The 26,002-nt window shown below is 37.5% G+C and overlaps 1 protein-coding gene across 4 annotated transcripts in view; it reads left to right on the top strand.

Moving 5' to 3' along the window:
- SYTL3 (synaptotagmin like 3) overlaps positions 1-26,002 on the top strand; it is a 35,472-nt gene that overhangs the window by 601 nt on the left and 8,869 nt on the right. For 2 of the 4 annotated variants that reach the window (XR_007777108.1, XM_050972319.1), the window contains exons 2-11: positions 2,995-3,540; positions 4,989-5,204; positions 8,255-8,319; positions 10,882-10,933; positions 12,330-12,402; positions 13,272-13,344; positions 16,679-16,803; positions 20,268-20,411; positions 23,141-23,319; positions 25,467-25,569. Coding sequence is in view for 3 of the 4 variants with exons in the window: in XM_050972319.1 (XP_050828276.1) it covers positions 3,431-3,540; positions 4,989-5,204; positions 8,255-8,319; positions 10,882-10,933; positions 12,330-12,402; positions 13,272-13,344; positions 16,679-16,803; positions 20,268-20,411; positions 23,141-23,319; positions 25,467-25,569 (1,140 nt within the window). In the remaining variant the exon portion in view is untranslated. Of the gene's footprint in view, positions 1-2,442; positions 3,541-4,988; positions 5,205-8,254; positions 8,320-10,881; positions 10,934-12,329; positions 12,403-13,271; positions 13,345-16,678; positions 16,804-20,267; positions 20,412-23,140; positions 23,320-25,466; positions 25,570-26,002 lie in introns of those variants that run through there. The other 2 variants (XM_009095302.4, XM_050972320.1) reach the window with 2 other exon arrangements.

Below are 26,002 nucleotides of genomic sequence, written 5' to 3'. Positions count from 1 at the left end.
GTTGCAGCCAGGTAGTACAAAATAACACTTGCAATTTTCTTAACTAAGAACGAATTTATGTGATTGGTGTCAGCAGAATAGAAAATAGCAACAAATTGCAGTAGCTTTTGAGATTAGTTTTACTCTAAACCTTCTTAATCTTTTCCTCACTACTGATGTGTCACCACCATTTCTGGGTTAATAGGTAAAGTAATCCAATTATCTCAAGTAAATGAAGACTGTGACTTTAGAAGATATGTTAATTTATAATTATTTAATTGCCATTGTTTTGCTAATGCTTAAGGATCGGAAAGGAGATCAAGCAATACATAACTTGTAAAATTGCTTTGAAGAAAAGCTTGCTAAGCCAGTCATTTTTAAGTTTAAAAGCTTAGGAAAGAAGCTGGTTTTGCTAACCTAATCTAGTGTAAGGTAGGTTTTTCCTTAATCTTCAGTAACAGAACTACATACTATTTTATCCTGATAGGAAAAAAACATGTTTTTTTGATGTTTTACTCTGTGCATGCATGAATTTCTCTCAAAAAGTGTAGGCACATTTGTCATCCCTTCTCCCTTACAATGGCTTTGTGATTTCTTATGGTATTTTCAGCAAGTTACTGATCCATCTGCAAGGTGCCTGACCCTGCATTAATTTAAATACAAAATGTAATAATAAATATTGATAAATAAATAATTTAAGAAATACTTGAACAGAATCTTTTTGTGAACATTGAGCTGAAAAGGAAGAAGTGCTGTGGTATTTACTAAAGAGGTTGCTGCTACTTTTGGTTTTATGTAGAAGATGCTCAGCTTTGAGGTTAGCTGACTGTGTAAAGCAGGTAGCTAGCTGGGTTCGATGGGTGAACATGAAAGGAGGGCATTTCTGAAGGTTTATGAGGTTTTTCCTGTCAAAGAGGGTCTTTACTGAAAACACTTCTTTATTGCTGCCAAAAAACTACTCTAGTGCAGCCAGCTTTGGGGTAAGAGAAACGTTCTTATTTCACAATGGTAGAGAACTTTTCAGTCGAATTTGAACACCTCAGTGAAATAATTACAAGTTCAAGTTAGTTGTGGGGCCAAGAACTATCTCTTATTTTGGGGGTTGTAATAGTTTTATAATACTATATTTATTCCTAAAGCTACCTCATAATTCAGCTTGATTTTTTTGAAGAATTTGAAGGAGATATCAGAGAGCAACTCTTTCTGTGCTTGCTTAACTGCAGGTATTGCTCTTTGTAACTGTTTTACTGTGGCACATTATTAATAGCTCTATAAGACATTAATATATTTTCTATAAGATCACCAGAGCAGTTTTATTGGATCCACTTAGTATTGTCTGTCATGCAGTCAATTGCTGCTTTACTGGGATTTTCTGGTGGTGTTCTGGATACACCCAAAATCTTACAAGTTTATGGCAAATGTAGCTTACCCTGAAATGGATATTTTGGTGTCCTGTGTAGGGCAGAGACACCAGAGTTTTACTGACTCCTCTTTAGATTATGGTGACTTAAACTGAGTTGATGGTTTTAAACATGCTCCTCAATCCCAGGAGGTATTCATAAGGTAAAAGATGAAAGCAAGTGAAGGATGCAGGGGCCTTTGAAAATGACCTATATTGTGTGGAAAAAAAAAAAATTGCTCAGGCTTTTTATGTTTCAAATGAGTAATTTCCTGTGAAATTGCAGTTGGTAAGGAAATAAAACATGATTATGCCTATCTCTGTCTCTTTTGTTTCCACAGGAAACCAATCTTTTTTTTTTCTTGAACACAAACTTCTGTGAAATGCTTTGTCCTTTTGGTGTCTGTTGAAAGATTTCATGAAAAAATCCCCATAGACAAATGGAATGCAACCTGTTTATGTATACATTTTATCACCCTCTGCTTTTTCTGGTAGAAAATTAAGTAACTTAATTGGGGCAAACTGCATGTAAAGTAATTTCCTGCACTGACAGAAATGCATTCTCACTATATATCTGAAGTTTTAGTGGGTTCTTTTGGTAGTTTAGCTGTTTATTTTCCAATACTAAGTTTTAAATTTAAAACAATGATCCAGTAATGCAGATAGTTGGTCAGATCCTCAGCTGAGGTCCATCAGTAAAGCGTCAGTAACTGCTTTGGGAAAGCTTTGCCCTTCTATCCCAGTGTCTACACCTGCCTAGAGCCTGACCTTGTGTATCCACTTCAGATTAAGTCTGAAACACTTAAACCAGTTTTTATATACACATCTTTAATACTGGTGTACCATAAGTGAACTTGCTTTACATTTCTAGTAATATGCACTAAATGTTAGACTGTAATATCAAAAATTAATGTGATGGGTAAGCTGGTTTAGGTTGAATAATCATGTTCTTTCTCAACTTTGCTGCAAAGTATGATACATTTATTTTATATTTCAGTGGAGTTTTGCAAAAGTGAAGGTCACAGAATATACACAAACTACAGTTGTGATTCTGTTTTCGACTTAATGCTTGCATATATTTATATGTTAACTTTATCAGTTTGGGACCAAAATCATTAGTGCACTGAGCTGGAAGTAGTATATATCTTTTTAGTGTCTCTTATCTATTAGCAAAGATAATAGCATTATTTGGTATCAAACTGTTTATCTAGACTTAACAGACACAGGTAATTGATGGAAGTGACTTAGAGGTCTTTTCTTTTTTACTCTTAGTCTTGTGATATCTTTTCAACAAAATGAGATTATAAAGGGACATTTTCGCTCAAAAATTTTGTCTCAAGCAGTATGCCAGTCATGGGGCCTGTAGGCCTGTATTCAAAACTAACTTAAGCTTTTTTATTGGTTGTTTTATGTTTACTGTACAAAAAATGTGAAGGTATGTGCCTGGGTGCTATGGACAATATGGTGAGCTTCTCAGAAGAACAGGACTGTCTTAAAATTTCTCCTGTGTCTGAATTACTGCATGAAAGGTTTGAGTGTAATAAATGTGTCCTTCACATTATTTGAAGTGTCTTGAAGAGGTGAGAAGAGATAATGTTTGGGGTTTTTTTCCTTAGGCCCAGAAACCCCAAATTCTGAAAAGCAAATAAAGAAACCCAAACCATTTCTGCCACTCCTTTACACCATCTCTTGACAAATTGTCCTTCCATCTGGTGCCAGTTCAAGCTGTATCTGGAACATTGCTGCAAGATCTCATCTTTTTTGGAGCTGCTTTCAGTGGAAAAAAGAAAAGAAAAGGGAGTTAAAGGACATATGAAAAAGTCAAGACTGCTGTGACCTTGATAATTCTTCATATTCCCTGTGTAGCAGAGATACTTAAATGATCTGTGTGAAGACAGACAAAGTTATTTTTCTTTTCAAGGGTATGGCACAGTGAAACTCATCAAGAAAGAGTACAGGCATTTAGGAAACACCCAGACCAGCACTCTGGATGTAGTGGAAGCCATAGGACAGGAGTCTACAAAACAAGTGAAATAGTGAACTTTGGCAAAAATGGCGTGTGAATTTAATCTGAACTTCCTTAAGGAATTAGAAAGAGAGGCTGTTCTGGAAGTCCTATACCGTGACCAGATGGTGAGAAAAACAGAGGAGGAAAGAATAAGGTAATGCTGTTCCCCTATTCCTGTTTTCTGTTGTTTTTTGTTTTGTTTTCTTCCTTCTAAATTACTCTTCTTCTACTTGTTGTCCTAAATGCACTCCTCTTATAACTTCTTGTTAGCTAATGTCTTTGTATTCTCTGTAAAATCTGAGATTATCCAGAGTCTCTTGGTTTTGCCATTCTATTGGCTCTACATTAAAGATCAGCAAATCCTGTTCACTGAATAATGTACTTAGTGGATTTTATTTCCAGCTTTCATAGAAAGTTCAGTTGCTGGCTGAGTTTTTTCTTTGAAGGCTTTGTGGCATTTTCATCATGTTCCTATGTATGCATATGTGTAGTCTTGGTAACATGTTCAGATCTTAGGCTGACTTGTTTAGCTTACGTTGTGCCAAGACTGGAGTTTAGAATCATTGGATACCTGCTCATTGTGCAGAATCCATCCCTGCTCCTCCTCACACACAACAGGCAGCAAGCACAGCACTCTGCCTTCGAGGTTGTTACTTGTGTCAATAGGTGTCATTGGTTAGGAAAGGATTTTATTTACTGATTTCACACTCGGCCAGTATCTCACCTGGCGAGGATAAAGGATAATTCTTCAACACTTTATTTGCATAATGTCTTGGCTAGGAACAAGATTTCCCTAATAACCAAGACATAGAGGAAATAAAGTGCTGGAGAATTATCTCTTGTATCCTGCTTTGTGATATTGCATCCCCCTGTAAAACTAGGTAGGTATTGGTGTAGGTGAGATATAAATTTTTAGTCCTTTAAATGTGGAAATTTAAACTTTGTTTACACCAAACATTTATGTAAGTATTATGAGACATATTTAACATAAAACAATATTAAAACAATAGTAATTATGTGAAAGGCTATGTAGAAAGTCTGAATTGGTTAGAAAATCCTTTTCAACTGCTCATGACGTTACTATCAATTAAAAACATAGATCTTGATTATTGGTACATGCAATGGAAGCAAAGTTAATGACAAAGAAAGGTTTTGATATTTTGGTCTGTGTGCTGTTTTGGTTTGGTTTTTTAGCTTACAGATGATGCATTTGTTATGATTATTTTTTTTTCAGTAGAATATTTAATTCTTGGATAAATATTGTTTAAAGAAATAAATGGAAGGGAGCACCATCTAGTCTCATTTTTGGAGGTGAATGCATAATCTCTTGCATACAATGATTTCAGTGTGGAAAGCAGGCCTGAAGTGAACAAAACCCCATTTACGTTAACTATTTCTCTGTTACTATGCACAGTTCTGGTTACACTGCAGAAATGCTGTGTATGCACCTTTTTAAACAGTGCTCAACAGAGGTCACACTGGAGGGCATCTCTCCCACTAGAAATGGTATTACCCAACCACGGTATTATTAATTTGTGCTTTAAATGAGGATTTTGTCAGCTGTAATTTTTTTCTTTTTTTCCTTTTTACCTGTGGAATTAGGAAAATGAAACTGCAGCTGCAGCAGCTTCGGTGGAAGGGGGCAAAAAATGCAGGGCGTGAGTACCAGGAGAGGTCTTGTGCTCGCTGTCAGAAGTCGCTGGGGCTGCTGGTGAACAGAGGCGCCGTGTGCAATGGCTGCAGCCACCGCGTGTGCTCGGAGTGCCGCGTCTGCCTGAACCCCTGCCTTTGGAAATGCACCATTTGTTATGCTCATGGGTAAGGAGTTTTGCTTTGCTGTAAAGCCACTGGTGTAGTGAAAATGTTGGCTGAGGTCCTGGTAGTGATGAAATGGATGGAAACTTTGTGTTGTTCTTCACATAGCTGATATTTCCTTTCCTGTGTTTAGCAAAATGGAGCCTCAGAGTAGGCCAAAGGTACTGTGAGTGTGACTAAGATGATAATAGCAAATCATAGAAACAGTCGTGAGTTTCTGAGCCACAGAGAGAGCTCCTTCCCCTACTCAGTATTGAACCACTGCATCCTCACAACCTGCTGAAGGTGCCATGCTTTGATGTAGTATAGCAAATTTCTTGAATATTTCCTCATCATTATTTTCTGCCTCTAACCACTGGAGAAAGAAATCTGATTGACAAATAATTTGAAGTCATGCTTTATAAAATTTTAAAGGGCAAAACCAATTAATAATATTACTAGGATTTGTTTGAATGGTCAGAAACACAAATTTGTTTACTTTGAATTAGTTGATTTTTTTCTTTTATTACATCACATTTTTGTATGTCAGGATGCAGGAAACAATCTTTCTTTTAATGTATTGATACCTTTTTTTAAATATCAAAATATTCCTTCATAGTCCATTCTATTTATTGCAATCTTTCTAAGCAAAATGCTTTAGATATATTTCTACATTTGATGAAAAATAATATGTAGGTGAAGAATTATAGTTTGGGAAATTATTCAAAAGCTCTGCTGGATAAATATCCCTGTAGAAAGGGTGAGGATTTGGATGAAAATTTACTTTATGCCAACACAAGATGAATTCACCACTCCACTCCCTCTGCAGGTGCTAAGATGGATTCACCACTCCACTCCCTCTGCCAGTGCCAAAATGAGATTAAAACAGAGGGAAATACAAGGCAAAGTATTGGTCTCAAGTTAAACAAATTTGTACTAGTTTGAAGTAATTTTTCATAGTTTGGAAGAGAGTTGTAAACCATTGCAAACAAGATATTCTCTGAATCTTCAGTTTAGTTAGCAACTAATATGCAAAATAGGTAGTTCAGCTATATTTATACTTGATACAAAATAGTTACTAGATTTTGGTTTGTGTGTTTTGCTGGGTTTCAAGCTTTAGGCACTAAACTGAAAATTCAAAAGTTAACTTTCCTTATCCTTGTCTAGGTAACCCTCCCCACTTCCTCTTTGAATTAGTTTCCAGCTATTTGGTGGCCACTGTGGAAACCCCCTATAGAGAGTCCTTGGTTGTTAGGCTGCTTTGTGTAGTGATGCACGCTCTTAATTATTTAATTAGCTTGTCCAGCTCTTTAATGGTAAAACCAAGAAAATGTTGTTTAGATTAATTAACAGACCTTTTTACTTTTCCTTCAGGAAATTACCTTTTTTTTTTAATCCTGCTAATACAGATGGGTATGCCAGCTGTCATTGAATTTCTCTTTATGTGAAGAGAGTTCATTTGGTCTTTAGTCATGATGTAAAATCAATTAAATTCAGTCAGACTTCTTCCATTACCTTCAGTGAGCTTTACATCAAAGCTGCAAATCTCTAGAAGGGTAGGGAGTGAAGCATTGTGGTAAATGGTACTCAGCCCCTTCTGTTCATCCTGGTGAGGGAAAAACAGGATGGCTAAAAAAGGTAAGAGCTAATTTCCAAGTCCCAAGTAACTGTAATTTTGGGTCTTGCTTATCACTAGAATAATTATTTCCTGAACCAAACAGCAGCAGCACTATGGAGGTTCTGCCCTAGACACTGGGATCATGTTTGTAAGGAATGCTTAAACACCTCAGTGAAAGAGCATGTAGGGATAGGCAAATTTTGTATTTCTTACAAAATAAGAAATTCTGAAAACCTTGTGAACAGAAAAAGTTTCGCCTGGAAGAGGCATCTTTTATGTGAATGGAGTGGGTATAGCATTTTCAGAGTCGTGTTTTCAGTTATGCACAGGGGTCTACGGTTAGGTATGAAAATGTGCAGTCTATGTGGGTGCTGATTTTTTTTAATAGTCTGCATTGCTGCTTACGAAGATGTCATTAAAATGCCTAAAAGGCTTTAAAATCAAGTGACAGAACCAAAAGTATCCTACCTATAGTTTGTTTTGATGCAGAATAAGGTGAGGTGAAATAGCAGACCCACAGGTTTTGTTGCCTTGCCCATTTGTGGATATCACGTTAGCTCTTGTATTTAGAGATTTTGCTTTCTTAGGAAGATAAGCCCTACATGAATTTACTGTTTGTATGCTGTTGCCAGTTTCAAGCAATTTTGGCAGAGGAAATGGTAATAAAAAGATTAATTTTATAGAAGGAAAATCAACAACTGGGTAGAGAAAAAGTTTAGCAGTGCCTGCACTAAGGAAATCTTTGCAGTGAGACTTCATCTTATAGTAAGCACCACAAAATTGACAAGGAAGGGAGATATTATATATGCCCTAAAAATTAGTAAGTCATTTGGATGAGAATTTGGAACCTGAAGGATCCAGATAATCCTATCCTCAGTTAATGATTTTTTTGTTTCTTTAATAATGGGTGAGTTTAAATTGCAGGCTTCAGGAAGAGTAAGATTTGTTGAAAATCTGATCATGACAGAACTGTTTAATCTGATATAATCTTGTACTTGCTAATCATTACTTTTCTGTTCCTTAGATCCTGGTGCCTTTATAAGTCATTGATGTAGCTGATGGTAGCCTCCAGAAAATGGAGAGATGGGCCACGAAGCCCCTGTGCTGCCAGGGCTGTGGAGTTCAGTGCTCCCTGGTAGCCATCCTGAGTTCTGCTTGGGAGCAATGGCCAGAGCAGCATGTATCACTTTCCATGGCCAGTCCTACACTGCAAAATGGAAAACAAGCTACCAAACACCCCCCCCCCCCCCAACCAAAACAAATGTCCCCAAATGATTCCTCCCCTTCATGTTGTTTTCAGACCCACAGCAAGACCAGTCAATAGATTGAGTAGTCATGAAATCTTAGTTTTACAGTAGGATTTATAAAGGATGTTTGATTGTTACATGGTAACTGAACATTTGAAGGAATGCACTTGTAAACATTTTGATTTGACTCTCTTTAAATTGTTTTTCAGAGATGTGAAAGTGAAGGCTGGTGAATGGTTCTTTGAGGAACGAGCAAAGAAATATCCAGGTGAAGGTAATCACTGGAACAGATCATAAACTGCTATGTAATGTGAAGTTGTCATCTAAGTCAAATGCAGAATGTAGTCTGACACTGTATCCAATGTTTCTTCCATTGTCTGTGAAAACAAGTCTCACAGTCCATCTGTCTGTGCAGTAAATAAAACATGAACACAAGTTAGCAGAATGCATTTAAAAGTATAACTTATTTTATTGGAGTAATAAAAATAAGAATATTTTGTCCATGTAAATTTAAATTAATGAGCGTGTAAAACTTCTAAGAAATATAATGATGTGAAATAATATAGAAATGTTATATGTACAGGAAGAAAATGATCTTGCATTCATCATTTGTCAAAGTTTAAACTTCAGTTTCTTTCATTGAGGAGGTTCTAAAGCCTAAAGAAATGATAGAATAGAATAAAATCCCCCATGTGTAGCCATAAATCAGCAGAGAGCTAAGCACTGTTTCGTTACCTTCAGCCAGCTGGCTGTGCCATTGCCTTATGCTGGGTCTTTTCAGTGCCATTAAAAGTACAAAGTTCTGAAAGAAATTATAGAGGATATGGATGGAATGCTCTATGGAGAATGTGTTTTGCCAGCAAAGGAGCTGTTAGTGTTTGTTTTTACCTACAATAACTAGCAAGGTGGAGAAGATTTGTTTCCTCTTTCCCTTAAAGTACCACTTCAGGTAGGCATCTACTTAATTTTGTGCCTGACTGCAGTTAAATGATACAGTTTCACTTCCAGTATCTGCATCTATGTTTGAGAGTACTTGGTAAAAAGGAAAAGGCTAGGCCTTAAATCTCTATTGGAAAGCTTGAATAGGAAGAATTTTATAAAAGGAAGAGAGTGATCAGGCAAATTTTGGGTGGTAGGTGTTTGTGAAAGGCAGCAGCATATTAAGAAACTAAACTGAAGTTTAGTTTCCCGTTAAAGTTTTGTTTTCCAGTTAAAACAATTCATTTAAAATTTGAAAGATTTCACTAAAGTCCATTCTAGCCAACACAATTTCTGATTTTAAAGTGTTAGTTGACTGATGTTTTTAAAGCACAATTTCATGAGTATGAAGCTGGTAGTTTTATCAATCTATTAATAATATTTTATTATTTGAAAATGTTGTTCTTGGATATCGAATCTCATAATGCAAGCTACTGATTGTCCCTTTTTTCAGCAAAATAAATCAGTTCTCACTTTGAATTATGAAGGCTTTGTGGATTCTTGAAGCATTTTACTTAGTTGGTCTAGTGGTAATGCTGTTGACATTACAAAGATCTAAAGACCTGCAGAAGATAAACCTGCAGGGATAAATATGTTTTTTTAGTTCCTTTGATTAGACCAACTGATGTATTTAAAGGAGTTGAAAAAGTGACAAATTTTGAAACACAACAGTCTATGCAATCTTCAATCCTGGAGGGACAGTGCCCTCTTTTGGTTTGAAAATATAACTGAAGTAATCACTAGAAAGTAAGTTGAACTGAAAAAAAAATATTTTACAGTGACATTTTCTCATGTTGTGTAGTAAAAAAACCCCAGAACATTGTTATGCTTTTTATTAATTTTTTTTTTGTATCTTCTGCCTAAAGAATGAGATTAATGCTTTCATTAAAGTGTTAGATTACTTTTCATGACCAATCAATTTAAAATCTAAGATAGCAAATGTTATTTATCAATAAGAGAGAATTCCGGAGTTCCGATGAAAATTCTAACATCCATGAGCTGATTATTGTTTCTACCACTGCTAAGGTCTATTAATTTCATGTAAGTAATGTTATAATTAATGACATCTTCAGCAAAACATGATCACATGTTGCTTTCTGTATCAGGAATTACTAGTGCCTAAAGTCACTCCAGATAATTTCAGTTCACCATTTGTTATATTTGTGATTCCCCCAGGAACAAACAATGATTTTATGAGTCTTCATTGTTCATGCCTGATGGAGCTTTTGTTCCTTGGTGTATTCACATCCTGAGGCTGCTCAGCTCAGGGGTGTGCTGTGATTGCTGTTTCCCTGCAGGGATGCTCTTAGCAAAGGCTCTCACTCACATTTGTGAGCTAGTCAAGCATTTTCGTCATTGCTCAGGTCTCCCGTAGGAAGAGTGAAAAAAATTTCCATGAGGTGCAAGAGTTGACCATGTGCCTGTTCTTGTAGACGTTTTCAAGCTTCCCTTAGTGTTTGAGTTTTGTGGCTGAAGTGTGCTTTAGCGCAGTGGGCCCATGCACCGCCTGCCTCCTGGACCCTGGGAGGCTGACAGCCTTTAGCAACCTAGGAATGGGCATGTTGGCATCTCTGTGTGATTGTCCTTAGCATTTGTGAGGAGTTCATCTGAGTGTGTCACCTGCAACAGGGGAGGGTGAAATCATGGTACAGTGTGAGGTGCAGGAGAGACTTGTGTGTTCCTTGGCACATGTGCTGATACATTAGTTGGGAATTGACTTCATTCCTGACTTGCATGTGCATGAGCTCCTGTAAACACAGGCCAGTTCCTGAAAGGCACTGATTTTAAAAACTGTTCTACAGGCATAACTGATGTTGCTACTAAATGATCTCTGGACTCTTCTTTCCCTCCTTCACAGGCAGACATGAAACAGTTGGTGCAAAGCTCTTGGAATCTTACCAGAATCTGAGGTAAGACTCATAAAAGGACAAACAGTCCTGGGACACTGCAAATTTGTATGGGTGATGTATTTTATGTTATAAACCAACCAGTAATTTTTATTCCTTTATTATGGAAAAGAATCAATGCTTTTGGAGTTCAAATGATAAAAGCATAGGAAAAGTTTCACTTTTAGCTGTCAGCAATCTGCAGAATAGATCTCACATGCAACAGAGAGAAAGTACTATATTTGGAGTAATGGTATCTTACTTGAAATGGAGGGATGTGCATTCTCTTTGTTTTATCTGCTTATAATTTTTACATAACTGTTCATACAATTATCTGTTAAATTTGCAAAATACTTTTAAATGATTGTAAATGAAAGTTATTTACTAGGTGTCATAACAGCATCATTATTTGTTCAATGGGAGATATTGCTGATATGGTAGTTTTACAATAAATAGGAGACAAGAAGTTAGGCACTTCCACTTCCCAAACTTTAAAAAAAAAAATTAAAATCTAGTTTACAGTGAATAAATACTTTGACTGGAGGGCAATACATGACCATACTTAAGTTATTACCAGTGATATATTATCAAGTAAAAGTCTGCTTGTTATGTTATTTAAGGAGGCCTCTACCTTAAAATAAACCAAACAAAAAAAATACAATACCAAACAACAACAACAACTCCTACCAAAATCCAAACCAACCAAAAAAATCTCAAAAGCCCTGTGTAAAATAGGATATGAAGAGGTGGTTTCAATTTATTGTAATTGTCTGACAAGGCACAGCTGCATAAGAAAAACTTATATTCAGCTGCATAAGATCCTAACCAAGACTTGCTCTTACCTGGATGTGGTGAAAATTAAAAAAGAATCAAGAAGGAAGTTCACCAGATATCTTAGGATCTGTGATTGTGCTGAGATAATAGAATCAGTCTGGGTTTTTTTTTCCCACTGACCAGGACTATTTACCACAGATGGAATGGCAGGAATGTTTAAAGGGTCTTTAACAGCTCTGAACTCAGGCAAGGAAGGATCCTTTTAGTATTGTAAATAAAGATGACTGCCTTATGAAAACATCTCTGAACAAGATATGGGGTGTGTTTTACAGCAATTGTGTTTTAGAATTCAGGACAAGGACTGTGGTACTCCCAGCCATGTAGAGATCTAGGAAGTTTTTCCTAAATTTGGTCTTCCTGATAGTTCTATTTTAATAATTTTACCTGGAGCACCCCAAGATTGAGAAGGTAGAAAGAACAGGGAATAAACCTGTGCTGCAACTCTTACAGACACAGGATGTTGACCCAGAACTTTATAGAGTGCAGGAAACATGGGTAATAAATAAATAAACCATGTCCCTGCACAATATCTCATCTGTTGGCATCATATATTAATTATTGCACTGTTTATCTCTTAAATTTCTAGCAAAATTTCTGTCGTACCTCCAACTCCACCTCCTTTCACAGAATCACCAGCAGGAACCAATGTGATGGGTAATGTATGTATCTGCAAAATATACATATTAGTGCACCCCTTAGAGTGTCATTCTTATGAAAAGATCAGCCACAGAAATGTGGTAAATGACTGCTGAAACATCCCTCTGCAATAGAAAAGCAGCCTTTTGCTACTTGGTCATTATTTTTATGCTGCATGGGTACTGGGAGAGAGAGAGTTTAGGGGCTACTGTTTTCAATTATTTTTCAGTTTTTGAGGGAAGTGGTTAACCAGTCTACTTGAGATGAGGATGTTGCATCTGGTTTTAGTGCCTCATCACAGGAGGACTGGCCTGAGATCTGAGTTCCACTCAAACCTGAAGGATCCCGTGTTCCTGTGACATTCAGTCGTCATGTGTCACTTTCATTACTAAGTGAGAAGCAGTGAATTTGATGGCTGCCTTTGCATTGCAGTTTCTAGTGGGTAGAATAGTAGAACATGGCTTGAAACTGACAGAAATTGCACTATTTCGTTTAATTTCGGACTGGATCCTCAGGCCCTGGTTTTGAAGACCATTGCAGTTCCGTAAACATTCTTATGTACTTACCTAGAGTTTGATGAAAACTCTTTGTTCTGTAATAGATAAAAGTATTAAATACCTTACCACAAATCAGTGATGTAATTAGCTGTATTTATGAACTTATGATGTGATCTTTCTGTGAGGAGTTCTGCTTATATGTGAAAGACCATGGAACTTAAAAGATGACTTTCCATGCATCAATGTATGTCCTCAGATGTATTTGTCTACAGAAGTGAGCAAAGGGCTGCAGCTTTACCATCTGATTGTTATGTGGTCTGTAGATATGTAATCATGGGAACTTTAAAATTACAAATCTTTTGTGTTTTCTTACTCTTTTCATCTCCCATTTTCAGGAACTTGGAGAGTCTAAAAGGTTTAATAAATCTGTGGAAAACTTGTTTTTGTCTCTCACAACACATATAAAAAGTAAGTAGCTTTCACTGTCTTGTCATTCCAGGATAATACAGTCAAATGTTTTGATTTTTTGGCCACAATGTTGGCCAAGAAGTTGTTATAAAAAAAGGCTGTCAAGTAATGGCTGAAACTATTAATGCCAAGGCTGTGCCAACATGAACAGTAATACAGGAAATCTAATTCTACTAAAGTATTCTGCCAGTTGTTAAAACAACCTGATTATATCAAACCAGAACACCTTTCTTGTAAAGATGTGAAAGGACTGCATAATTTTTCATTTACCAGGTGTTCAGATGCAGTATATTTAATTCATGCTAGAGTAATAACCAATTTCTGATCGTCATGTTATCTGGCCAAACCCCAGCTGACCCAGTTAAAGAGTCTGTCATTTAACAGGAGTTTAATATTTTCATTCCCTGACAGTATTTAAGAGAACTTCCTTCCTCTTTCTCAGTCTAGTTGTGTGGAATTTTTCAGTGCACCTTTCTAAGTGCATTCCAGTCCTAACAACTCCTGTTCCCTTCTGATGCTTTTGGTTCCCTCCATTCTCTTACACTGTCTGCTGTTCCTAGGGATGCAGACTGTGTGTGCACCTCTAAGGCTTACTACACTGAGGACAGTCAACCTTTGTGAAAAACAAATTAAAGGCATCAGTGACCAGAGGAAAACAAACTTCTGAGCCTTAAGAAGATTACAGGGGCTTGCAAATTTGCATGGATTTGAACAAACCATAGTATTTTCTTACTAGCTTCAATTTACACAATCCCACATATGAGATTAGACCTGAAGAAATCTGGCTTCAGTGCCTTTCTGCCTTTCCCCCTAAGTCTTGTTTTATTTCTTGTTTGAACTTTCCTTTAGCTTCTTCCACCCATCTTAAAGACCTATTCTCCTTGAACTATGCAAATTTAATGTTGTGTCTGTGAGAACACATATTAAAGCTATGCAGAGATGTTGTCATCTGCTCCTAAAGAGAAGTATAGAGTGGTGTGAGACCCTGGAATCAGTAATAGTGGCAGCACAGAACTGGATGCAAAGTAATTTATTCAGCTTTCTGTTGGTTTTAAGCCTGGCTGTACTCCAGAGTTACTGGTAAAAACTGCCAGGACTGCAGCAAGCTAATTTATTATTTCCCTGCTACCAAAAGGAAGGTCCTACTCCACTCACATCTTTTCTCTCTGTTTTGAGCATTATGCTGCTTAATTAGCATCTGGAACCTTCTGGAAACTGGTTTAGCTCTTTTTAAGGGCAGAAAATTAACCTAGACAAAACACATAGGTACTTTTCTGCTGTTTTAGTGAGTTAAATGGGATCAAGATAAGATATATGTCGGAACATCTACAACAGAGGGTGCTGGTCCATGTGATCAGGAGCCATATCAGGGATGGAGAAGAGCAGAGCAGGCATTCCAGAGGGAGATGGGAGCAAGTTGTTGGTTCAGTTCAGCTACAGGTGAAACCCCACTCAGGTGTTCTCATCCTCAGTTAATGTGGAGCAGTTTAATTTGAGAGAAAATAACAGGCTGTTGCAGTCATTGAAGTCAGTAATTCAAAAGTGTAGGAAGTGTTACAGAGAGAAAGACTTGGGTTTCTTGACTTAAGAGAGCAGCTTTTTCAGACTGTATGGCTTCTCAATGAAACCTGGTACTGTGCTGATAAATGTTTTTGATCAGAAGTGTCTAAAGTTAGTACTCTGTCTCTTATCTAGATACAAGTGTCCTGGTTTGCAGAGGTATTTAATACACCCAGCTCTTGTGTGCTGCAGTAAATAAACCTGGAGAAGCTCTTTGTGCCTCTGGCTCTCTCACTGGAGGCAGTGTGTGTGCATCTGAGAGCAGCAGGAGCGAGGGATCAGCGCGTGCAGCACAAAGCTGCCATTGTACACTCTGCTCCTTTATGCTGCTACCTCCTGCTCCAGTGGGGCTTGGCAGCAAGAGGAGATTGTAATCCCATGGTGGCCTTTCAGTGAATGTATGAATTACTGGTTGTAGTTTTATTTGCAGTGAAAAATTGCCCTTGGCACTAAAGAGAGTGTCAGTCTTAATGATATTTGGGTAGAGAAGCCAAAAGAGGAATAGATATGAAAACGGAACATTTGTGTTTTCTCACACAATAACCTGTTCCTTGTAAGAGAGTCTGAGGCAAGGCTGGTGTTTCTGCCTCTACTGCTGGTCAAGCTTCTCAGATTGTATCTATTCCATTAGAACTCTCAATTCCAGTCTCTTTTATGATCTCTGATTTCATTGTGTATGTTAAAAACCTGGTTTCGTTTACAGAGATGGCTTAATTGAGCCTGCCTTTGAATGGGTCACGTGGTGCCTTAATGGTGTACACAGAGTACAGTAAACATCTGAGGACTGATTGCTGCTAAGAACAAAACTAACCCAGAGTGTCTTTAAAAATCACACTGGAGTGCCATTGTTTTTGAATATTATAATGTTGTATTGTCTGCTGTCTGAGGTTCCTCCACGGAGGTTCATGTTGTGAGAGAAGTGTTTATTTCTTCTGTATGAATTAAACATATGATAGCTATTTCATGTGCTACTTATAAATTTTTAATTCTTCAGAGAGTCTATCTGGGATTGACAACAAAGTATCTGCAGTTAAGCCTGCTCATATTCAACTTCAGAAATCATGGATTAGTGCTGCCCTTCCCTTTAAGCAAAATTCTGAGTGTACACTAAGGAATATGAAGTGAAAAGTGGGGCATCAGATGTTCAATAGTTCTGAAGATTTATTTGCCAATAAACTAAATGTTACTGAAGTGCTAATTCAATGAGATGCTTAAGTATGGACATAAGCTTATCCATATGGATAATGTTATTGAAGTCAATGAGGGCTATTCATGTTCTTAAAATTATATGTGGTTTGGGATCAGAGTATGTAACATCCTTTCTCTCATCCATATTTTGGGATACATTTCTAAATATTTTCCAATATGATCTTCTTTCTACTTCTCATTGTCATGGTGCTTTATGCTGTTGTAATGATTTTGCTTTTATCCTGAACCAAACCAAACTGCTTTACAAATCAAACTATACATAGGAGCTGTAGTAGCTGCTTCTGAGAGGAAACTGTATTTGATGGCTCACCATTCCTTGTAGCAGCTATAATGACAGGCAGCAAGGAGTATAATTTCCAGTTGAAACAGCAGGAAAGATTTGGGCAGCAAAAATATAATTATATACAATATGACAACCACTTGTCTTCCCAGCTGTTTCTTACTCTTAGGAGATCAATTCTAAAGGTACAGGATGACAGTTTGAAAGCTACAGAATTAGCCTATAAATCTATAGGATTGCTTGCGAAGTTTGTTATAGTGACTTTTCTCTTTATTCTCTCTGCAGAAATATCAAAGTCCCAGAATGATATGGCTGACAGATGTGTCCTAATCACAGATTGTGGGAAGAACGTGGAAAGAAGAAAGCAAAGAAGGAGCCAGTCTGACACTGCAATCAACGTTACAAGCAGGGTATCCATATTATTATACACAGTCTCCAACTGTAAGAGCTGTCTCAGAGTGAAATACATTTGTGAGAGCAATCATGTGCACAGTGGAATTTTTCTTTTATTTTGTGAACAGGACATAGCTGATGTTCACTGACTGTGGTCAGAATTCTGATTCTTCACAAGGTTTTTCACATTTTCTGTGCAACTGATGTCAGCCCAGAGTTGAAGTGTTAGGCTCGGATTTTTAACAAGGGAAGGAAGGATGGCGAGGTTGGGACGTTTTGCTGTCAGGTGGTCACAGATTCTCTTGAGGCTGAATTGATACCTGCTATATGTGATTGTAAGACTGCAGGGAGGTGCTCTGCCTTGTCTTCTTCCTGCCCCTTTTGCTGCTGAACAGGACAAGCTATGACCATCCCAGACCCATCCTGATGTTTTCTGAGCATTTTTTAATTTGTCAGGGAGAAAGCATTGCTGTTAGTTGCTATGCAACCTCCCTTTCCCTTTTGCTTTGGTTACAGTCTCTAATTTTTAGTGTTTTCTTTAGAAGTTTGAGAATAATCCAGTCAAATGTTTTCCTATAAATTGTGCAGGGCTGAAGATGATCTCACATTTCTGTTTTAGAGTTACACTGAAGATTTTGTTTTGTACACTTTCAGCTCTCAAGTGACTGAACTTTGTCCAGTTTTTTGTACTCAGTTTTCCACATTGTGGTTACTTACTGAATTGCCTTGTTAGTCTGAGTGAGGTCAGAGTGGTTTGCTAAGTGCCTGGATTAGATGCTGAGAAAAGCCTCTGCTTTGAGCCAGATCTTGTGGCACACATTGCTCACAGCTCCCTTGTGCACTTTTTCGTTTTCCTCAGAAGTGTTAGGTGCTAATAAATGGAAGAGACAGGATGTTAAATTGCCTGGACTGGGCAGTTTGAATTGGCCCAACAACATCTGAGAACTCTGTGAAATTAGTTCTGGTATTTGTAAATGCAATTAAATTATCAATAGAATTGGCAACAGTTATTGGTTACCTGAGTGCTGCTTTCATTGTGGCAAGCCACGCTTTGGTATTAGCTTTATTCCACAGGCAGAGAACTGCCCCTCTAATGCATTGAAAAACATCACAGTTGGAGGCAATGTGAGTTCAGACTATGCTTCGCTGCATGCTGATCACAATCAATCTGCCACATCTAAAAGATGGATATGGATTTTTTTGGCTGAAGAAATTAATTAGTAGGAGAATCCAAATTATTTGTGTGGGTTTTTAATTGCCCGTTGAAAAATTTAGAACTTCAGTCCACACTTTTCATTGCAGGTTTTGAAAAATATGTTTCAGTGTTTCTGTGCCAGAGTGCTATTTCTGAGTCATTTGATCTCTAGACTATATTTAAGCTAAAATTTTAGTTTTGTGAGAAGTAACATTGATTTTTTTTTTTTTTTTATTGTGAATGTCCTTCAGCTTTGTTTTCCTTTAGAAAGGGTAGCTGTTTACATCCTTACTGGAACTATGGCTTAAGTTATGGGACAGAACTTGTTTTAAATTACACTGGCCAAACAACTAATTATATTTATAAGAAAATACCATGTTGAAATCTTACTTGTTATGATTTCCACCCCAGAAGAACTTTTGTTTTCAGAGCATGAATCAGAAGAGTGGCTTTTCCCTCTAGAAATTGTATTTTTCTCTAAGGAGTGACTGTGAAGTAGTAACTGTAACCACAAGTTTGAATGTGCAGTGTTGAAGACTGGGGCACTATTTAAGCCTCAAGGACACTGTCTGTTTGTTAAGTTTGTTTTCTAAATTTGTGATGTGTGCAGAGCTTGATTCCTTTGGATTAAATTTGAAAGAGATTATACTTAAACTCAGTATTAGTGAAAAAACCAAATCCAATGGCAAGAAGTACGAGCCAGTGTAAAATCTGGATTTTGAGGGCCTCTTATCTTTAGAATCCCTAAGTTTACTAAGGGAAGTGCAGTTATCCCTGCCTCACTGGGGAAACAAGCAGGCATGTGCCACATTTGGGAGCTGTTTGTGGTGTGTTGGTAGCTGTGGGATACCTCTCCTGTGGTAACAGCAGCAGACATTAGAGCTGGGCTGGGCTTGTGTGACCTGCTGCTGAGTTCAGCACTGGAAGCTTTGTTGCCTTGTCAGCCTCTTATGTTCTGTACTGCACAATAGCAAAGTCTTTCTGATCAAGCAGAAGCCAAAATTCAGTGTATTCAACTTGTTTTGGTTAGCAAGTGAAAATTGCTTGTGTTTCAGGTTTTATAAAGCAGAAGACAGTTTCTCTGCTAGGAAATACTATTTTGGGTTTACTTGGGGTTTTTTGAGACTGTATTCTGCATGCATTTTCTGTCTGTTTCCCTCTCACAAGGTAACTTAATTCTTGCATCTGTTCTTAAGGCAGGGCACTTAATAGACACCACAATTTCTGTGTGTTATAATAACAGCAGACTGGTTAAGATTTTGCACAACCTGTATTATCTCACCTCTTGTCCTCATTCTCTAGTGCTGTCTGCTGCTGTGCAGGAGGGATTCTTACACATTTCCTGTTTCCTTTGTGCAAATAAGTCCTAATCCTTGCTATTAATTCAGTCACACTATATTCTTTTTAGTATTTCAGGGAATCTGTTACACATTTTTTAAAAATAAGTTATTTCTTAGATCCTAACTATGTCAAATTTCTTACTTTGCTTTTTTCCTATCCATTGAGGTGTCAACATACTTTTCATAGATTATATTATCCCCAGGAAGTGGTGTGCCACAAACACCAATATTTTGAGCATGTTTCCAGCCCTAAGTATTTGTATTTCAGCACTTCATTCTATTAGCTGCTCTTCTTGGTAACAGAGGTGGCTGAAGATAAATCTCAAGGAATTTTGATTTAGATATGTATCAGAAGTTATCAGGGTTTTCATGGGAAAATTGGAAAGATGAATGGACTTAGTCAAAGCAAAGTCAAGAACACCTTGGAATTTTAAACTTTTTCTACAAACAAAGAGAAGGGAACTTGTCAGTCTGTTTCTATTTTCAAATCTCTTTCAACTTATGTTCATTCTTGCATAGGTAAATATGGGCATGTGTCATTCATATTGCAAAATACAGTTTTTAATTTCCTGGAGGCAACATTATATTTTCTTCCAAAATTACTGTTTTGTTAAGGTCTAATAAGGACTTTTATTAATATATTGCTACTTTTGGTGTGTTATTAGTAGACTGCTGTTAGTAATTGCTGTGGTTGTGACCCTTAGATTAGCTGGTGGTATGCTGATTTTAAAAAATTATTAATATAATGAGTGTACCACTAACTGGGTTGAGGGAGTTATAAATCAACATTTAAATTAGGTTGCTACATTATCTTTGAAGGTGTGCCATCTTCATGACCTTAATCAGAGTCGCTTGTAAATATTTACTGAGTTTTCTTGATAATATTCTTGAATCAGGACATTTTTCTTAAATTTTTTAAAAAAAATACTTTCTGAATTTCTTTCAGATGCAAAGTACACCCAGTCTGCAACAGCTCATCACTGGGGCCCAAAATGACAGTGAAAGTCAGGGCAAAAGTAGTTGCAAGGAAGAAGAAGACATAACAACCAGTCCCACAAGTGATACAGTTTTCTGTGATGGCAAAAAACATGTAAGTTAAAGGTGAAACACAACAGAAGAGGTGTTTAAAGGGAACTGATATAAAAGCTTTTGCAGAATATTGGTGTATTTTGGATTATGTTACAAAATGAAGGAAGAATTGCACTTGAGTTTGTATCTGATGAAAGACTGATGCTTTTGGCACAGTCCTCATAGTAACACTGTGAACCTTTTGAAGCATAAGGCAAATTAATAATGGATAATTGATGTATATATCATCCACTGGTAATGAATAATTGATAGAATAACTTCTGAATTTTGCAAATGCAGCTAACATTCTTCCCATTTGGTTATTAGGATTGGGATTATGAATCTGCTACTTTCTCACCCAGTATCTGGCTTTTTCTCTTCAAGCTTCATTTACCAGAAGGGTTTTGTCAGTCTGCAAGAACTGTGGTATTGGAAATGTCAGTGGAAATTCAAATGTCAGAATGCCAGTGAATGAAGAGGAAACTGACAGTGGTGGAAGCCAGGGAAGCAGTTCATAGGCATAGGGGATGGCATTGAATCATACTCTGCTGGATGGCATTTTGAATGCTGCAAATGAGAGAGAAGGAAGCTGATTATAAATGAATTCAGCACAGTGCTTTAAAGCCTCTGTGATTAACTGTGGAAGCTAATTTCTATCTATTAGTGATGAGGTTAAGCAAGGTGAAGTATCCAAAGAATTCCTGACTGATCTTGTAAAGAAGGGAACTCAAATAACTTGGGGAGTCAAAATTAAATCAGGCTGCTCACCTGACAGAGAAGCGGAAACACACACAGGGACCTAGGTGCTCTCTTGCAGTTCATTGCACTGGGGAGTCTGAGGTGTTAAGCTGACAAATGGATAACAGTTTTGTGTTACATTTGTGATTCCAATGGACAACCATTTGAGGTGGGCTACAGAAAGCTCAGTTTTAAAACTGAAATATTTTCTGCTATTCTATAAAGGTGGAGGTCAAAATCCATTAAACTTCTCTTTATGGATAATTGTTGAATGTTGAAGGCCACTCCATAAAAAAATGTATCTTCCAGAACATCAGATGGCATCAGCAGAAGTACAATATGTTAAGTCATTGCTAAATCCCTGCTCACTGAACCAAAAGTGGTGGCATAAAATGTATGGGATGCCTGATCAGGTGGGAGACATATGTAGTGATATTCAGTCCAAACATCATTAATCATAACACCTATCCAGCCTTCCTAAATATAGGGTGTTCTGTGGAATACATGTGAGGTACTTTCACAGAATTTTGTTTTGGGACATATGAGTTTAGGATAAAACTCTGTTTGCATTCCATTGCCAGAATAGATTTTGGTGGAAAATAAACACTTTCTGGTCTGGTGCATAAAAATATGTTAGTGAATGACAGCGCAGAGCTGAACAGAGCTGCAAGTTAGACTGATTACACTGATACACTTCTTGTGAAGTGAGCAAGATTATCTGCAAGCATCAGGTCAAAACAGCCCTTACCCTTCTTTTGACTTCCTCATAAGCACTCTGACCCTTCTTTTGACACATGTGTGTGTGTTGCTTAGAGCTGAAAAGAGAGAGCAGGTAGCCTCTTTAATCTAATAAATCCCTTGGTGTGAAATGAGTATTTGGCATGCTGCACAAAGGAAGAAAAGCATCTCCACTGAAGAGAGATATGATCTTGCAAACACTGCTTTGCACTTGTAGCTGCTAGGTTGTGCAATGCAGAGCTCCTTGGACAACCAGTCCTGTGCGGGTTGGTGTTTATTTTCGGGGGGAGGAGTGATCTAACACAGATATCTTAGCAATCTAGGGCGGTGTTGCTGAGAGACTGATCACAACAGTGGTGCCTTCGTGACAAATGCTGTGTAAAAAGTTTCTAGGGTTCACCTTAAAGAATATCATTATAAATGGATGGAGATCAAACTGTTCTGAGTGGATAATTTGTTACAGTGAAGGCAAGATGGCACCCTAGAGTTCTGTGTCTGGTCTAGGCCACCCAAAGGATTGCTCTCTTCCTGCTTTGCAGTGTCCTGCCTTCTGTCAATGCTAGACACAAGTGCTCTTTTCATATGGTCCATCCACACATATAAAGCATCCAAACCTTTGACCCAAAGGTGGAAGTGAGTGAAAGGAGAACAAAGTGGCTGAGCTCAGCTAGGGAACATCTTTATGCACCTACATACAACAGCTGAAAGTATTCATGTTTTAATCTCTCCTGAATGGCCTGCAATACAGAATACATAATTTTTATATGGAATTGGGACATCTTGTAAAGCATTTACTAGATGTACAGGCCACTTTGGTGATTACTCTAATATGTGGTAGAACCAAATGTCTTGGTAGTGTACCCTACTATGAGCTATGTATTAAAAACAGCCTAATTCAATGTGGTTTTTTCATGTTTTTAGATTTCAGAGGGTTTTTTTTACTTTCTTTCAGGTACTTAGCCCATTTTTCTCATGGGAAGCAACACAGCAGTTTTATTCAGAAACAATTTCTAGATCCAGAAGTTACTTAAAGCATTTTCTCAGCCCAGGAAGTTTACTGAAGAGAAGAGGGCAAAGCAGTAGAATTGCAATTGCAGTTGTGATTTTTTGGGAATGTTATGGAAGCAATGGAATGTTTTATACAGATTACCCTAAATTTCATGATTTGCAGTAGCTTTACAATGATATCTGTAAAAATAATGATTACTGAGGGAAATAAATGTTTTGTCCTGTTTGGTCTGAAGCTGCTTTTACCAAACATTTGTCTTTTTTTAGGGGAGCTTGTATAGTCTTAGCAGCACTTGCACTGAGTCTGGCAATTTTGGCAAGGCTAACATCACAGGAGAAATAAAGTTTGCCCTAAAGTACAACTTCAGAGCTTGCATCTTGGAAATCTGCATCAAGGGATGCAAGAACCTGGCTTATGGAGAGGAGAAGAAGAAAAAGTGTAACCCGTAAGTATATCTGTAGAGAAGAAGGAACATAAGGAAAACATTCTGGTTTTTACAATACTCATACCTGTTCTGAGTGAAATGGGTTGATATATGTTTGTATGCAATACTGGCACCTTCAGAACATCCAACATACACACCAACCCTTTGTGCAGATACACACTGCAAGACAAATGGATTTGTACCAGTTCTCGTTCCATTATGACCACTTTCTGCTAGGAGTTCTTTCCCTGCCTGTGAGCAGGCAGCTGGGGATGTGTGTTGCTGATGAGTACCTTTGGGCCTCAGGCATAGCTGTTCAGTTTTTAATTCTTATGTTGTGACTGATACATGAGATGTCCTGTTTCTAATTCATCTGCTGACCCATTGTGGGTCACTGGGTGGCTGCTATACTACTAGGGTGCTTCCATCTTCTCTGATAAAATTTCTTCCATCTTCTGTAAACATTTCAGATGCTACAACATTTTAAAATCAAAAGCTGTTTAATAATTATGCACCATTGTAAGAGGAAGAAGTAAATATTTCTGTGCATAAAACATGCCAGATAAAATCTTGGTGATTTCTCTGTTTATCACTAAAGAGTGCTCTCTGACCATGAAGTCACCACTGACAGAAAATCACCGGGTAGGCTCCATGACTGGCTGTTCTTGCCCCTGCTGTCTCACTGTGTTTGAGCATTTGAGGGCCTGCATTGGAATCGTGGACTTGCAGTCACCTTCACCTAGAAGGATGATGGGTTTTGTGCAGGTCTTGCAGAGAATATTCGTAAAGACAAGCTTGGAGATGAGCAGTGCCTTGCTGGAAGAGCAGCCTGTGGAGAAGGGCTGTTTGGAGCACTTCAGAAGTGGGTCAAGGTTCTCAAAGTCCCCTGGTAATTAAGCCTGTCAGACAGTTGCAGGAAGCCTGAAAGGCAATGTGGGAAGTGCTGTGTAGTAAACATTATGTTCTCTATGGGTACATATTTATATACTTCTGTTAGTTTCCAAGCCAGATGAAAAAGTACAGCACACTTATTTGGCATGCTTGCTGAAAAGCAGGCTTTTAACTGATGTTTAAAACCTGATTAATTATTTAGCTTACTTGCTGGTTTGAAGTCTGGCTGGCTATGTTTTAATTAAAATTATCTGGGCTCATAGAACAAGAGGCTAAATCTTCTAGTACTTGTGTATTTTAAAAACTGGGTTTACCAATGGATCAATTCAGAAAAAATAGGGAATATGTGTAAGTTCTGCATTGATGATATGAGATACAGCTGATTTTATTTGCTCAGTAAGTTAATCAAGAGGCTCTTTTAAAATTCATTTAAAACATAATGTCTGAAATATGTTTAAGTACAGTTTAAAAATGCCTTGTATTGTGTAAACAGCTGCTCCTTTCCCTGACAGGCTAGAAGCACTCTCTGTTGCTGAAGTTCTTTAGTTTTGAAGCCATAACACAAGTACAATCCAGTGAACTGATATTAAGGAAATATTTAAATCTTAGTGTTCACTTGACCTACACTTGTGAAACTTTGGGTATGAATCATTGGTGCTTGATATTGGTCCAACTCAGCTTCCAGATTTTTTTTGGCTGTTTTTTCTTGAATCAATGTTAGAGCAATTTTGAACCCTTGAGGCAATTTCCCATTTTTATTCTAGTGGCTGTCAGAATAATTAGCATTTGTAAGACCTCTGAGTTATTCTGTATTATTTACCTGATGTTGTGAAGATGAGATTTTCTTCATGAATGTTGGGGCACAAGTAGCTGTGATTCTAAAGGTGATTGAGTTTATGTATTTTTTTTCTTTGAGCACATAATATGCTGTTTATTTTTATCATAAAGCTGTCACTACAACTCACAAGGTGACTTCTTTAGGGGGCTGTTTTATCAGAGGCCAAGAGTATGACAACAGGATTCCTATTCATATCTTAATCCCTCCCCAACTACAATGGAATTGAAACTCATTAGCTGAATGGTACACAAAGATAGCTGAATATCCACAAGGATATTGAGAAAATATATAAATAATATTTTGCCAATTTATTGCTTGGGAACTTAGAAAGTCAATAAAGTTCTTTAAGAATTAAGAAAAATCTCCTCTCATCTAATTGTTTTTTCATTTGATCCTCCCTGCTCTGTCTGATCACTTTCCCTGTATCTTTATCTCCAAGGTATGTGAAGGTTTATTTACTTCCTGATAAATCTCCTCGGAGTAAGAGGAAGACAGCTGTCAAAAAGAGCACAGTGGATCCAGAGTTTGATGAGACTTTGAAGGTATGGTTTGCAATCCCATGCTGCTAAGTGTGCACTTCCATGGTACAATCCTGCAGGTTCTGAACTGATCTGATGGGACAAATTTAGGAATCACTGAAAATAATAAGTTTAAAAATTAGGGGTTTTCAGTCTAAATAAGAGAGAGTTGCTTTTGGAGCTGTAACAGTAAATTGCAAAACATTAGAGAAGTCTGCCTCTGTCCCAGAAAGTACTTTTAGTGAATACCAGTATTGGTCTGATTTACCATGTCTCAAAAGCAAAGTGTCTTCCATAGATGCTTTTTCTTGTACATTCAGAAACTGGGTGCATTTGAGAACAAATATCCCTTTCAAGTGGCACCCTTTGGTCAGTGCCCCTGGAAGTGTCTCTCTAGAGTGAAGTGTGTGCCAGCTGAAATCCACCATCTCCAAAACATTGTCTCCTTCCTTTTCCC

The sequence above is a fragment of the Serinus canaria genome, chromosome 3 (assembly GCF_022539315.1).
Source record: "Serinus canaria isolate serCan28SL12 chromosome 3, serCan2020, whole genome shotgun sequence".
Lineage (NCBI taxonomy): Eukaryota > Metazoa > Chordata > Aves > Passeriformes > Fringillidae > Serinus > Serinus canaria.
Note: the sequence above shows the minus strand (reverse complement) of the source record. Positions and strands in the feature narration are given on the sequence as shown.